At 35.6% G+C, this 16,128-nt stretch overlaps 2 protein-coding genes across 2 annotated transcripts; both read right to left on the reverse strand.

Moving 5' to 3' along the window:
* Window positions 1-283: 283 nt before the first annotated feature.
* On the reverse strand, window positions 284-1,273 carry LOC128512705 (trace amine-associated receptor 13c-like). Its single transcript, XM_053486074.1, has one exon. It carries the CDS (start codon window positions 1,271-1,273, stop codon window positions 284-286), a length of 990 nt encoding a protein of 329 aa, XP_053342049.1.
* A 5,022-nt stretch (window positions 1,274-6,295) lies between these two features.
* Window positions 6,296-7,285, reverse strand: LOC128514329 (trace amine-associated receptor 13c-like). Its single transcript, XM_053488139.1, has one exon. It carries the CDS (start codon window positions 7,283-7,285, stop codon window positions 6,296-6,298), a length of 990 nt encoding a protein of 329 aa, XP_053344114.1.
* Window positions 7,286-16,128: the final 8,843 nt, after the last annotated feature.

The raw sequence follows: 16,128 nt of genomic DNA on the forward strand, positions 1-16,128 counted from the left end.
AAACTTACTAACCTTCTTATTTTCCCTGTAATTTGCCTTATTATACCTGAATAAATACCTGTGCAACACCATGCCAGCCTGAGACGTGCCTGCTTTTTATTTATTTATTTTTTAACCACATCAAGATATTCATTAGCATGAAATACTATATAAAAACTATTGTTTTTTTCAGTTGATGACAGTTTAACAGGCAAATAAGAATTTAACCTTAATTTTAATTTAATAATTATAAAATTAAAATAACCAATATTTACTTACACCATTAGAATAGGAATAAAATATTTTATGAAAGAACATTAATTAATGCAGAGTTTCTTTGGAATATTCGGAGAGTTACAAATAATTTAATACACCTCCTAAACCATGGGTAAAACAGAGCATAAATGAGCGGATTAAGAGTAGAGTTAAGATAAAATGTAATTAAAACTTTCTGAAATGTTTCAAACTGTAATTCGATAACATTGCCTAATAAACTGTAAATAAAATATGGAAGTAAACACACCAGAAACACAGACACTAAAATGCCGAGGACTTTAGCTGCTTTTCTCTCAGATTTCATTGAGTGTGAGGTGATTTTCTGTGTTTTAGGCTGTGTGTGATTATTAAGCTCTCTGATAGCAGTGGCATGTTTCTTAGCAATCACAAAAACTCGAGTATATAATATGATTATGACAGACAGTGGAAATATAAAGGAAAATATGAGATCAATTACAGTCCAAACCTCATTTGGAACTGAGAAACACTCTCCGGGACACATTACAAAACTTCTGAAGTTACCATTGAAATATAGCAGTGCTAACATATACATCACAACTACACACCAACTAAAAACAACAACACCACAACTTATTCTCACAGAGACAATGTTCATGTAGAGAAAGGGGTATGAGAGAGCCAAATACCGATCCACAGCAATCTGAGCAATAGTATACACTGATATTGTGAGAAGACTATTAATCAGCCAGTAGATGTTGCAAAAAAAATTCCCCAAAATCCAGCATGACTCAATAGTCCAGATTAGCATCAGAGGCATTACAAAGATGCCAATAAACAAATCTGACACAGCCAGAGAGAGCACAAGGATGTTTGTTGGTGTGTGAAGCTGCTTAAAGTGAAAAATAGAGATGATGACAAGCAGATTTCCACACACTGTTAGCAGAACCACAGCAGCTGAACACACATACAGTAAGATATAAACTGCAGGAGATACAGATCTCTGTGGACAGGAGAAATGCACACAGCGATCAGACTTGTTAAATTCTGTCAGGTTCATGAATACATTATATCTCTAAGATCTATAAAAGTGAAAATAAAACAAGCAGCACTGGTGCTTTTATACATTTGAAATAAATCATGCCTCCTTAACTTGAGTGGCAGCATTAAAGATATGATGTCATGACTTGTAATGCAACGTCTACAATAACTTAATTATTTTTTTACGCTTTTTAATATAAAGACAAATACATTAATATAAAATCAAATTACTGTATTTAGTGAACATTGGAATAGGTCATAGGTACCATAGTTAACTTTTATGGTTATCACATGTAGGAACTGTTCATTACATAGTAAGTAAACTTGATTTAAAAATGTAGCAAATTGTTTATTTCTTTTAAGCAAAAATACTTATTTAGTTGCTTACATTTGCTTTATTTTTACATTTTAAAAAATATTACATTAAATTATTTTTCATTGATCAATCTAATTGATGAAAATTGAAATGTTAAAGAGCAGAAAAAATAGTAAGTTTGCTAATTCATACAAAAATGTATGAGCTACAAAAATGTTGTGCATATGAAAATTAAATAACCTAAGCTTGGAACGCATTGCACCGAGAAGTTTACTGGGCAAAAATGTTAATCTTTTATTTGCAGTGTTAAAAGAGGGTTTTCAAATTTCATATCCACTGTCATATCATGGCATAGGCATAGTCTGCCTAAAACACTGGGCGAACAGAAAACATTTGATTGATAAGTGGGTGCTGGGCCATTTTTAGCTTTGTAGGCAAGCATCAGCATTTTGAATTTAATGCGGGCAGCTACAGGAAGCCAGTGCAGGGAGCGGAGGAGTGGTGAGGTGTGGGAGAACTTAGGTTAAAGGGTAGGTTAAAAACGAGACGTGCTGCTGCATTCTGGATCAGTTGCAGAGGACGAATCGTGGCCAGAGGCAGGGCTGCCAGGAGTGAGTTGCAGTAGTCCAGTCTTGAAATAACAAGGGACTGAACAAGCACCTGAGTAGCCTGTGAAGAAAGAAATGGGCGAATTCTTCTGATATTGTAAAGAAGGAATCTACAAGAGCGAGTAAGGTTAGCGATGTGTGGGGAAAATGACAGATGATTGTCCACGGTTACCCCAAGATTGCGGGCGGTGGTTGAAGGAGTGATTTGGTTGTTGTCCAGGGATAACACAAGGTCTTGACATGGGGATGAGTCACAAGGGATAAACATCAGTTCTGTTTTACTGAGATTGAGCTTCAGCTGATGAACAGCCATCCAGGATGAGTTGTCTGCCAGACATGCTGAGATCCGGGTGGAAACCTGAGTGTCAGAGGGAGGAAAGGAGAGAGTAAGTTGGGTGTCATCTGCATAACAATGGTATGAAAATCCATGCGATGATATGACCTTACCAAGAGACCGGGTATAGAGGGAGAACAGAAGAGGACCAAGTACTGAGCCCTGCGGGACACCAGTAGAGAGTCTACGTGGGGCAGATGTAGATCCCCTCCATGTTACCTTATATGAACTATCTTCTAGGTAAGAAGCAAACCATTGCCACACAGTTCCACAAATTCCAATGCTTGTAAGAATAGATAATAGAATCTTGTGGTTCACCATGTCAAATGCAGCTGACAGGTCCAGGAGGATGAGGACAGATGAAAGTTTAGCAGATCTAGCAGCATGGAGCTTCTCAGTGACTGACAGAAGGGCAGTCTCTGTGGAATGTGCCACTTTGAATCCAGATTGGTTGGGATCATTAAGGTTGTTCTGTAAGAGATAAAGAGACATTTGGTTATAAACAGTTCTTTCAGGAATTTTGGAAATAAAAGAGATAAGTGATACTGGGCGATAATTGTTAACTTTTGATGGGTCCAGGCAGGGTTTCTTGAGAATGGGAATAACCCTTGCCTTCTTAAAAGCAGCAGGAACATGACCAGATAATAAGGAATGGTTGATGATGGTTGTGGTAGGGGGAAGGATGTCTTGTGAGATGGCCTAGAGCATTGTGGAAGGAATTGGGTCTAATGAACAGGAGGTAGGGTTAAATGACGAAATGATCTGCTGAACCTCATCAGATGACAGGTTAGAGAATTCTGCTAAGGGAGGGAAGGTAAGGTCCTGAGGTTTTGCCGTAGGAGTTTGGTTGGGAGCGAAGGACTGGCGGATTGCTGCAATCTTCCCATCGTAGAATGTGGCAAAATCGTCAGCAGTCAGAGAGGAAGGGGCAGGAGGAGTCGGTGGGTTGAGTAGTGAGGAGAAAATGTTGTGGAGTTTGCCAGGATCATGTGCAGAGGCTTCCAGCTTTTCTCAAACAACCCCCCATCTCTTCAATTCTGCTGTGTGACTTTAACATGTTTGTGAATACCTCTTTGACATTTTGAATCCTGTCTTCTACCATTGCAATTCTACCTTCTGCCTCCTCCAGTCTAGCCTTAGTATTAGAGATTTCAGATTTAATGTCCTCCAGTTGTTTTTTTTTTATCTCTTAATTCTCTAAAAATGAGGCTCAAATCAAGAGTCTCTACAATGGGGTTCGCTTTGTCTCCCTTCTTGCCGCTTGTTTGTAAGCCGGGGGAAGAGAGCGCCGATTTCTCTTCGTGGACTTTCTTAGTTTTGCACCTTGTTTCCATGTTTTTCCCCCTTTTATTTTAATTATATATCTCGCATAAATCTCTAAATGTTTTGGGGGGAGTTTTCAAAGCCTTACTAATGGAGATCACTAGCTGCTATTTTGTCGATATCTAACCCGGCGAGACACACCAGGTTCACCAGCAACATTAGCCTGCCTGCCACGACCTGAAGATGCGCCAGGGCCAGTTGGCGCTGCTCATCCGTTAAGTGATGACGTGTGTTCATGGCTGTTTAAATGATGAACTTGGAATGACTTACTGACAGTACCAGCTTTTTATACCTACAGAATGTTGAAATTAATGCCACATTAACAAAGGTTGTCTTTTGGGATTGGCCCCGATATAAGGCACACCTGTACACAATGAGACCATTTCATGGAAAACACAAAATGAGTTGTGTCTATAACCCCAATCCAACTACCTCCCTATCCTAAAAATGCCTAAAGTGAAACAAACACTGTATGTATGGCATCCACTAAATCTCTCACAATATCCCCAACTTATTGTGAGTAGTGTGTCTGTGTGTGTGTGTGTGTGTATATATATATATATATATATATATATATGTATGGAGAGAGAGAGAGAGAGACTTAGAATCTTTTTCTGTCCTTTTTAAACTAAGTGCTATTTTTTACATGCATTATTTTATTTCTGAAAGTCAACAAGTTAAGGTTTTTCCTTGAAAGGACCAACCAGTATGTTTTATACTGTATAATGGTTATTTTTTTTCTTATAGAATTTTCCCTAAATTATAAATAAGTATTGACATATAAAAAGGTTATTGTTTAAATTCTTCTAATACTTCTGTTTGCTGCCAAAACATACTATTGCTTTGTCCTTACAGTTGATGACAGGCAGATAAAAATTAAACATTAATGTTAAAACTTAAAAATGTTAAATTTAAGATTAATGTTAAATTAATTATCATAAAATTATAAGCTGATATGTTTTTGGTAAGAATCTGTTTAATCCATGTTAATTTGTATTTTTGTCTTGCCATTCATTTTTATATACAATCATCCCTTGATAAATAACAGATTTTGATAAAGTCTAAAAAAATATATTTCTCTTGGAAATTGAAAAATTGCACAATATTTTCAGCAAACATTGATATAATTACTTATTATGCCCTAAATTGACAAATAAATAAATAAATAAATAAATACATTATTATGGCACTGTGCAAAAGTTTGGGCACACTAAGACCATGTCCACATGTACCTGGGTATTTTAAAAAAAGATTTTTTTCTGTGGTTTTCACCTTTTGTCCACAAGTAAACACAGTTTTGGTCAGTGGTGTTGTGTGGACAGGAAAAACGGAAATTTGGCTTGTTGTAACGTCACCTTGTGCCGATGATGTAATTGCCTGTATACTCGTCTCCTTTATTTGATATCACCTTTTTTATTATGTTAATAAACAGAGGTGCCTGAATGTACTATGAAGCTCACTGCTACTACATACTGTACAAAACTATACTGTTTACTGTACAACACAGACCCTGCTGACTGCGACGACTGTTTCGGACAAGAACCGTCGGACTTCTACAAAGTGCAACAGGTATTGACGTTTCATCTAGGCTTATGATTGCCCCCCTGTTGATTAGGGAGGCTCCTAACAGCACTTAACAGGGGATTTTGCATTTTCATATGGTAAAAGATATTTTCAAAACATAGGTCGTGTGGACAGAATTATTTTTTTAAATAAAGATAAAAAATCTCCATTTTAAAAATACCAGGCTACATGTGGACATGGCCTATGAGTTCCAGAGTCCCAGATTCAGATCTTAATCAGGTCGTTAGACATGATGCATGGCAAGAGCTGTCATTAGTAAAGGCCAATTTCAAAGCCTTACAAATACTTTGACTCTTTGAACCTTGTGCACACAATTGTGAACAATCAACAATCATCGGTTTCTCTAAGAAGCCTCATAAAGTTATTGAAGCCCACAATGCATAAAAAGGCTACAAGAAGATAGCAAAGCAATGTTAGGTTACAGTTTCCACAGAGAGAAATGTAATTAAGAGATAGCAGTTCAGGAAAACTTTGGTCAAAATGAGGTCTGAAAGAATAAGAAAGCTATTTGAAAGAACTGCTCATATGCTGGTCAGAAAGACAAATCAAAATGGCAATTTGACCGAAAAAAAGCTGTAGGAAGATTTAGCAGACTCAGGGGTGGTGGTGCACCGTTCCACTGTGCAGCGATGCTTGCCAACTATTAAGCATGGGGGTGGATCTATCATGCTTTCGGATTGTCTTGCAGCCAGTGGCACAGGAAACATTACATGGGTGAAGGGAAGAATGGATTCCACTAAAATAACTGAAGGTGAAAAGATGAAAAGAGTATGGCTGCTATAACAGGACAATATTCCTAAACATACCTCGAAATCCACTATACATTTGTTTACATAAACCATTTTTAGTCACACCATCAGAAGAAAAAAAACGATTTCATGAAAGAACATTTATGAATGTGGAGTCTCTTTGAAAAATTTGCAGAGTTACAATTAATTTAATGCTCCTCCGAAACCACGGGTAAAACAGAGCATAAATAAATGGATTAATGGTGGAATTAAGATACATTATGATTATATATTTATGAAGTGTTTCTGCCTGTAGTTCAATAACACCACCTAACAAACTATATACAAAATACGGAAGTAAACACAAAAGAAAAACAGACACTAAAATGCCGAGGACTTTAGCTGCTTTTCTCTCAGATTTCATTGAGTGTGAGGTGATTTTCTGTGTTTTAGGTCGTGTGTGATTGTTAAGCTCTCTGATAGCAGTGGCATGTTTCTTAGCAATCACAAACACTCCAGTATACAATAAAATTATGACAGAACATGGAAATATAAATGAACATATTAGATCTATTACAGTCCAAACCTCATTTAGAGGGAGAATACACTCTCCAGGACACATTGCAAAACTTGTAAAGTTTCCATTGAAATATAGCAGTGCCATATTATAGGTTACCACTACACACCAGTTAAAAACAATTATAACACGAGTTATCCTTACAGAGAAAATTTTCATGTAGAGAAAGGGGTTTGAGAGAGCCAAATACCGATCCACAGCAATCTGAGAAACAGTGTAGGTTGATACTGAAATAAGACTACTAACAAGCCAATAAATGCTGCAAAAAACTTTTCCAAAAATCCAGCATGACTCAATAATCCAAATTAACAATACTGGCATTACAAAAATGCCAACAAGGAAATCCGACACAGCCAAAGAGAGCACTAGTGTGTTTGTTGGTGTATGAAGCTGCTTGAAGTGAAAAACAGAGATGATGACCAGCATATTTCCACACACTGTTAGAAGAATCACAGCAGCTGAACACACATACAGTAAGATATAAACTGCAGGAGATACAGATCTCTCTGAACAAGAGAAATGCTCACAATGATCAAACTGGTTAAACTCTGTCAGGTTCATGGACATAAAATTTCTCTAAGGTCTAGAAAATAAAAAATGAAACAAGAAACCCTGGTGCTTTTATGACTTAGAAATAAACCACACCTCCCTAATTTGAGTGACTGCATGATACACTGTAAAAAAAAAAGTCCTAAGTTTACATAAAATAACTTAAACATTTTATAGTAGTTTTCCTTTTTTTTAAACTACATACAAGTCTCTGTAAAATTACAGACATCTGTTAATTACTAAGTTGACTGTTTTTAAAGGATTATTTACATTTTTTAAAATGAAGTCTTTTTTTTTTTTACATTTTTTAACAGTAAAAAACATATTATGTTTTTGTGACTTACATATAAATTAATGTAAAATGACAATAATAAATTGTAATTAAATACTTATTAGATTGTCCATACTAAAAATTTAATGTTTTTCTTTGTAATTTTAAGGTAAATCATATTAGTTTTATAATACTTTGACATTTAATTTCTTGATGCAAGTTAAGCATTTTTTCTTGACGTTTTAAAAGATTATCCTTACATTATTACTTACATGTAAGCTATAGTATCTGCTTCATGCCTTCAAAGAATGTGAAGAGAATTTAGGAGACTGATACTTATCAAAAATATATATATTTTTTTGTTTTGATGACATTTGTTCTAAAATATAACAGTGGCAATCTAGCCATCAGCTTTCTTAATGCAGGTCTGAATATTCTGACACAAGGATAATGTATTGTTGCTGTGTAATTGTTTTAAAGCAGCGCTATAAGTTACATTTTGATATTTAGCTTGTATGAGGGGAACTATGGTGTTATTTTTGTACCGAAAACGTTAGCGAAAACTCCACGGTATATTCTAATTACCGCTTTATTACTGGCGCATTTAAATAAGCGAGTGAGTGACACAAAATACGCTTACGTTTATTACTCAGGTATCAGACACAGACAGAACGTGATATGAACCAGCCAATGGGAGACAGGCGTCCTTCAAATGTTTAACGCGCGCAGAGGTGGTCTGACCTTTGCAGACGGTAAACGGTTTCTGTCTAAATTCAGAATAGTGAAGACACGCTACAGGTGAGGAGGAAAGCAGTCTGTAAGGGACAGAGAAGAAGACTCTGAAATGTCATCGTGTTTCAGTGGGAGAAAAAATACCTGCAAGCCTGCAAAAGAGATTTTTTTTATTCTCATTTTAATTCTAATTGTTGTTGCTGTAAACAAAGCTCATTTATTAATACTGCCACGTTCGCTGTCGCAAATCTCAGGTACGGCCAACATGTCACCACTGAGAAGCCGCAGGAATTCACTTCCACCTATAAGGGTGAGGCCTTGTTCACAAAGGCATTAAAATCCAGTGTTTTTCTGGCGTTCGTAGTCTCCGGTAAGCGCGGATTAAGCACCGAGGGGTTTTCTACACATAGGAGTCAATGAGAGTGTTCACATGGGCCTTGGTGACGTGCGTCTGTCTGGCTGCGTGTTTATACGGCGTCAAAAAAACTATGCATGCAGCTTTTTCTTGCCGTTCAAATTCTAACGAATGCAAGGTAAACGCTTCTAGTACGTTTTCTTCGCGTTTATTTTACGTTTCGGAGGACCAGATATATCCCATGGGAATTATTAAAAATAATGGTGGTTTACTGCTAAACATATAGTGCTGTTGCTTTATTGAAGGTCTTCAATCGTATAAATGTAGCAAAAATCTGTAAAATAACGGTGTTTCACTGCTAAACTTCTGGTGCTGTTCGTTTAATGAAATTGTTTAATCATATAAATTTAGGAAAAATCTGTAAAATAACATTTCTCTGTAAAAGATAAAATAATTGCTGTAAATTTTATGTTTTTGAGCATAATATAAACTAGAGTATTTTACTTTAATTTTAGTTTTTTTTATTTAGCAGCTCATAGATGTAGAGTATTACTGTAAACTGTAGAAACGTGTGTGTGAGACAAGCATTTTATTTTTCAATTTTGAGCACTTTTATGATGTTTAAAACAACAACACAATGGTTGATTCATTAATAATATTAAGCACTTCCCTGTAAACATTTCTATTCTTACTATGTCCACATTTGCATGTTTTCCATTTTAGAGCAAGAAACTCAAAAATATTTCCACTTGAGAGAATAAAACAATTATGCTACTGTATTAAATCATGTTCTCCTAATATCCAATGAAAGTTTCTATATCTGATAATTATAATTGTTAAATGATGTTAACTATATTTTTGTCTAATGATCACATATGGTAGGTGTATTAATTTTATATTAAATAACTTTGACATTTTAATTGACCTTAACATAAAGTAAAGGGATTCCACATGCACCATCAGTCCATAAGATGGAGGAAACATTCTGCTGATATGTAGTTCAGGTCTTGCTCCAACATGGCATTACATCATATCTATCATGTCACTCAAATTAGGTCATTTGAGTGTGTCATAAAGTCATGTCATTTTTAAATTATAAAAACAACAGAGCTGCTTGTTTTATTTTTAATGTTGTATGCATGCATAAAAATGCTGCATTCATGAACCTAACAGAATTTAACCATTCTGTTCGCTGTGTGCATTTCTTCTGTCCAGAGAGATCTGTATCTCTTGTAGTTTATATCCTAATGTACGTGTGTTCAGCTGCTGTGGTTTTGCTTACAGTGTGTGGAAATTTGCTCATTATCATCTCTGTTTTTCACTTTAAACAGCTTCACACACCAACAAACACACTCGTGCTCTCTCTTGCTGTGTCGGATTTCCTCATTGGCATTTTTGTGATGCCACTAATGTTTATCTGGATTATTGAGTCATGCTGGATTTTTGGAAGAGATTTCTGCACCATCTACTGGCTGATTAATAGCCTTCTCATAATATCAGTCTATACTATTGCTCAAATATCTGTGGATCGGTATTTGGCTCTTTCAAACCCCTTTCTCTACATGAACATTGTCTCTGTGAGAATCACTTGTGCTGTTGTTGTTTTTAACTGGTCTGCAGTGGTGGCATATATCTCAGCGGTCCTATATGTCAATAGAAACTTCACAAGTTCTGTTTTGTGTCCTGGAGAGTGTGTTCTCCCTATGGATGTGGTTTGGACTGCAATTGATCTTGTATTTTCCTTTATATTTCCACTTACTGTAATAATCATATTATATATTCAAGTTTTTGTGATTGCTAAAAAACATGTCACTGCTATCAGAGACCTTGATAATCATACACGACTTAAAACACAGAAAATCACATCACAGTCCATGAAATCTGAGAGAAAAGCAGCTAAAGTCCTCGGCATTTTAGTGTCTGTGTTTCTGGCCTGTTTACTTCCATATTTTATTTACAGTCTATTAGGCAATATTATTGAATTACAATTAGAAATATTTAGGAAAATTTTAATAATGTTTTATCTTAATTCCACCATTAATCCATTTATTTATGCTTTGTTTTACCCGTGGTTTAGAAAGTGCATTAAATTAATTATAACTCTGCAAATATTCCAACAAAACTCCGCATTAAACAATGTGCTTTCATGAAATCTTTTTTATTCTTCTGATGGAGTGTCTAAATTAATATATTTATTTAATGCATATTTAAAATCAATAAAAAACTTTGTAACATGTAATAAGATATATTATGATTGAACTATTTATTATATAAAAGCATATAATAGAGGTTTATTACCAGTATGCCGCAATCGGAGAAATCAGAAGTGTTTTTGCATATATATATATATATATATATATATATATATATATATATATATATATATGTTTTTTTTTATGTATACTTTACATCATACTTAGCTTAGGCAAAGCATTAAATTAATTATAAAAATGCAAATAGACCAACTGAAATATGTGTTAATATATGTACTTTCAATCATCTTTTTTCTTTTTTATTAATATTGATATGGCAAAATTATTGCTTATATTTTAGCGAAAGAATTAATTATGTAATCAAATTTGCACATTTTAAAACATATTGTCATATATTGACATATTGTCAAAAAACAAAATATATATATAGCAAGCTTCATATATCAATACTTCACACACAATCAAACCCTCCTTTCATGAGTTCTCCTAGATCTGTGAGCTTAATCACCCAGCATGCTTACATTTTCAAAATCGCACCAGTAAAAGCCAGTATAAAGCTATTTTGCTCCTATTTACGTGATTATATAATCAGTGATATTTTATAAGGAGATTTAGGGGATTTAGCTTTACTTAATTTTTATATGGTTTTGAAAAAATTCATTAGTTCGTTTATTCTATTTGAAGCTTCTGAACGTCTCAAATGGAGCAGGAGCAGCGATTTAGTTCTGTATTCGCTTCCGTGAAATTATCGCTAAAACAATATTAAATTTGAATAAATCAGATCTACCACAGCAGATAATAAACTATGTAGAGTGGATGGGCATATTCCCAAGCCCCCTCCAGGATTTCTGCAGGAGTAAAAAGCTGGGCCACTGTTCCACGACCAGGACAAAATCCACATTATTCCTTTTCAATCTGTGGTTTGACAATCAGCCGAACCCTCCTTTCCAGCACCTTAGAAAATATACTTTCTCAATGAAGCAGAATAGTGTAATGTGTCTCTAGTTGCCACACACCCTCTGGTCCTACTTTTTGAAAACGAGAAACACCACCTCAGCTTGCCACTTCTTAGGCACTGTCCTGGACTTCCATGCAATGTTGAAGAGGCATGTCAACAGAACCTTCAGCATTTCTGGACAGATATCATCAATTCCCGGGGCTTTGCCACCATGGCATTGTTTCCCTACTTTAGTAACCTCACCCAGGAAGATTAACCAAAAATTTATCCTAACAAGCTTTTGTCAGAACGGATCTTTGCTTTTTTATGACCTTTGAGATGACCTTTGCGATAACCTTTGGATGACCTTTAGGATTTTATGGCCTAGACGTTCATTAAAATGTGTGCATTGGACATCGTTACATTTATTTGTTTAATTATTTCATTAATTTATTTTATTTATTTAATATGATGATTTAATTAATTCATTTATTTAAAAATGGTCTCGATACAGTAATACGACTAAAACGTTGTTGCGAACATGCAAGCAAACAAGCAAACGAGTCTAAGAAAAGAAAAATAAGAGGGAAAAAAGCAAGGTCTGCGGGTACACAGTTTTACCGCATGAGCTGGTCCGTTGTTAAACGCGCGTAGGGCATTAACAGCGAGCATGAACAGTGAGAATCAAACAGGTTTAGTCTGGGGCATTGTGATTAGCCAGATCTGCGCATGACAAAACCCCGCCTCTTCTGCTTAGTCGCAAAAGGTGTTTATTTTTCAGAGTGTTCATCTAAATCTGTTGTTTATCCACATTTTAAGGTAGGACTGTGCCTATTTTGCTTTTTAAAAAGTTCTCCAACACTAGACCTGAAGTGATCGTGTGGAGTAATTAGTGCACTTTGTGCTTGATCATTTTGACAGGAATGGCATGCTTAACTGATCCAACAGATCGGTTAAAAGTCTAGCTGGTTTTACATATGCTTATATATAGTATATACGAGGACCATGTGTTAAAAACCTGGTACAGTGGAACCTTGTATTACAAGCACAATTCGTTCCAGAAGTGGTCTCGTATTCCAAAACACTCGTAAACCAAATAAAATTTTCCCATAAGAAATAATGGAAACTCTGATTATTCGTAATTATATAGAAAAAAATAAATATATAAAAATAATTTAGAAAATATATATAAAGTAAAAATATGCACTTTACCTTTAAAAAAAATGAAATAAATTCTGATAATAAATCCCGGCAGATAAGTGTTTCCGTTTTTGCATGCAGGCGCTGTGTGTGTGTGTGTGTGTGTAGCACACACTCATTAACGGAGAGACTGTTTTATCTAAAACATTAGAAAGGAACATCACTAGTCACACTCACGTTACTGCTGTAAAAAATAAACCTGCACTTTATGAACCTGCACTTTATCTTTGAAAATAATCGCGACAGAGCAGAGTTTTTGTGTAAGGCACAAGGTGTGTGTGTGTGTTGGTGTGAGTAAAGGAGCACGGTGTCAAATTACGCGTGTGCACACACACACTCTTGCCTTTACAGCCCCTCTCCCACCCCCTTCTCCTCTTGGCTTCCCACACACATTCAGACGCACACACTCTGCCTTACGCAATTCTAACGCAATTCTTATGCAAAAAACTGCTCTATCGCAATTCTTTTCAAAGGTAAAGTGAAACATGACAGGATGATACAGAGAGGGAGAAAAAAATGGATCAAAACAAAACAATAAAAACCCAAAACAAAACAACAAAACCCAAAACAAAATATTAACTTCATAACCAAATTTACAAAACAGAACACAAAATAACTAATTCAAAAACAAAATAACAAAACCCAAAACCAACCGTCTGCTAGCTGCATAGAGTCGTCTCTCATGGTTCATCATATTGAGACTGTGTCTGTTCCCCGAGCTAAAAGTAAATTTAGAAAGACTCAGAAAGTCTGTTTTAATAATTTAATTAACATAGATATTACAAACTCAGATCACACTGAGCAGCCGGCACCTCTGATCTGAAGCTAGGACTGTTAAATATTAGATCTCTCGCATCTAAAGCAGTTATAATTAATGAAATTATCACGGATCAGGAGTTTGATATACTCTGTTTAACAGAAACCTGGATTAAACAGGACGAGTATGTAGCTCTAAATGAAGCTAGTCCTCCTGGATACAGCTACATACACCAGCCTCGGTTAACTGGTAGAGGAGGAGGCGTCGCAGTTATTTACAACGATAATCTGGCTATCATACAAAAACAGATTTAAATTTAATGCATTGGAAATTCTCTATTGTAACATAAAGTCAGCTCAGACGATTCCGCTAATCATCATTTACAGAACCCAGGGCATACTCTGAATTTCTCTGTGAATTTGCAGATTTCCTCTCAAACCTAGTCGTTTCTGTAGACAAAGCATTAATTGCTGGAGATTTAAATATTCATTTTGAGAATCCAGAAGACCCTCTGAGAACAGCATTTATGTCCATACTGGAATCAGTAGGAGTAAATCAGTGTGTAGTAGGACCCACTCATAAAACAGGTCACACTTTGGACTTAATATTATCCTTCGGATTAAGTATAAGAAACATAATTACAATTCCACAGTCTAAAGTTATATCAGATCACTGTCTTGTCTCGATTAAAGTGTCTCATAGTAATAATGTACGCACAGCACCGCGCTACCACCTTAAACGTACATTCACATCAAATACCACACAGAGCTTTATCGATAATCTTCCAGAGTTATCAACTTTTATTGGATCGCCATTTGATTCCACAGAACTCGATCAAGCGACTGAATATCTAGAGTCAACACTTCGTTATAGCTTAGATAATGTAGCTCCAGTTAAAAGGAAAAATATTAGAGATAAGAAACTCGCTCCTTGGTATAACGATCACACACGCACTCTAAAACATACCGCTCGGAAATTAGAACGCAAATGGCATCAAACTAAATTGTTAGTTCCAAATAGCATGGAAGGAGAGCATCCTGAACTATAGAAGAGCTCTCAGTGCTGCTAGGTCAATGTATCTCTCCACTCTTATAGAAAATAACAAAAATAATCCTAGATTTTTATTTAATACCATAGCTAAATTAACTAAAAACAAGACCACTGCAGAAATCTCCACAACAACAACATACAGTAGTGAGGATTTCATGAACTTTTCAAAAACAAAATCATAAATATTAGGCAAAAAATTCAGGCTTTGAAACCAGACAATTTAAGTGATACAGATGATAAATTAATTACATCACATCAGAACCTAGAATACTTTACTCCCCTTGAAGCGAGAGAACTAATTTCACTCATCTCCTATTCAAAACCGTCAACCTATGAATTAGATCCTATACCGACACATTTTCTCAAGCAGATAGTTCCAGCAATAACAGAACCCCTGTTAAAAGTAATAACTGTTCACTCAGCAGTGGGTATGTTCCTAAATCCCTTAAATTAGCAGTTATTAAACCACTAATCAAAAAACCTGTCCTTGACCCCTGTCAGCTTTCCAATTACAGGCCGATATCAAACCTCCCCTTTATCTCTAAAATTCTGGAAAAGGTAGTATTACAGCAGCTATGTTCATATCTACATAGGAATAGCATACATAAACTGTATTAGTCAGGATTTAGGCCTCATCACAGCACAGAGACAGCACTCGTTAAAGTAGTAAATGACCTCCTAGTGGCCTCTGATCAGGGTTGTGTCACTATACTTGTGTTACTCGACCTCAGTGCAGCTTTTGACACTATTAATCATAGTATTCTTCTTCACAGATTAGAAAATGTAGTATGAATTAAGGGAACGGCCCTCTTATGGCTCAGATCCTATTTGACTGATCGTTATCAGTTTGTAGATTTAGATGGTGACCATTCCTCATGTTCTCAAGTTGAGTTTGGTGTTCCACAGGGTTCTGTTTTAGGCCCACTGCTTTTTTTTCCTTTACATGCTTCCTCTAGGCAACATAATTCGTAAACATGGTATTAGATTTCATTTTTATGCTGAAGACACACAAGTATACGTTTCAGCAAAACCTGATGAGAAAAAAGTTGAGCAATGTGTGCAGGACATAGGAGATTGGATGTTAATTAATTTCCTTCTGCTTAATCCGGATAAGAAAGAAGTTCTAGTCATAGGACCACAAGCAGCTAGAAGTAAGCTTTCTGATCACACTGTGATTTTAAATGGCCTTTCTGTTCCATCAAGTGCAACAGTAAAAGACTTTGGTGTGATTAAAGATTCAAGCCTTTCATTTGAATCACAGGTAAATAATATTACCAGGATAGCATTCTTTCACCTCAGAAATATTGCCAAGATAAGAAATATATTGTCACCAAATGATG

Source organism: Clarias gariepinus, chromosome 2, assembly GCF_024256425.1.
Source record: "Clarias gariepinus isolate MV-2021 ecotype Netherlands chromosome 2, CGAR_prim_01v2, whole genome shotgun sequence".
NCBI classification, from domain to species: domain Eukaryota; kingdom Metazoa; phylum Chordata; class Actinopteri; order Siluriformes; family Clariidae; genus Clarias; species Clarias gariepinus.

What these genes read in the sequence shown, in the direction of transcription:
- LOC128514329 (XM_053488139.1), bottom strand. Translation starts at nt 7,285, where the DNA reads ATGAACCTGACAGAGTTTAACCAGTTTGATCATTGTGAGCATTTCTCT.
- LOC128512705 (XM_053486074.1), bottom strand. Translation starts at nt 1,273, where the DNA reads ATGAACCTGACAGAATTTAACAAGTCTGATCGCTGTGTGCATTTCTCC.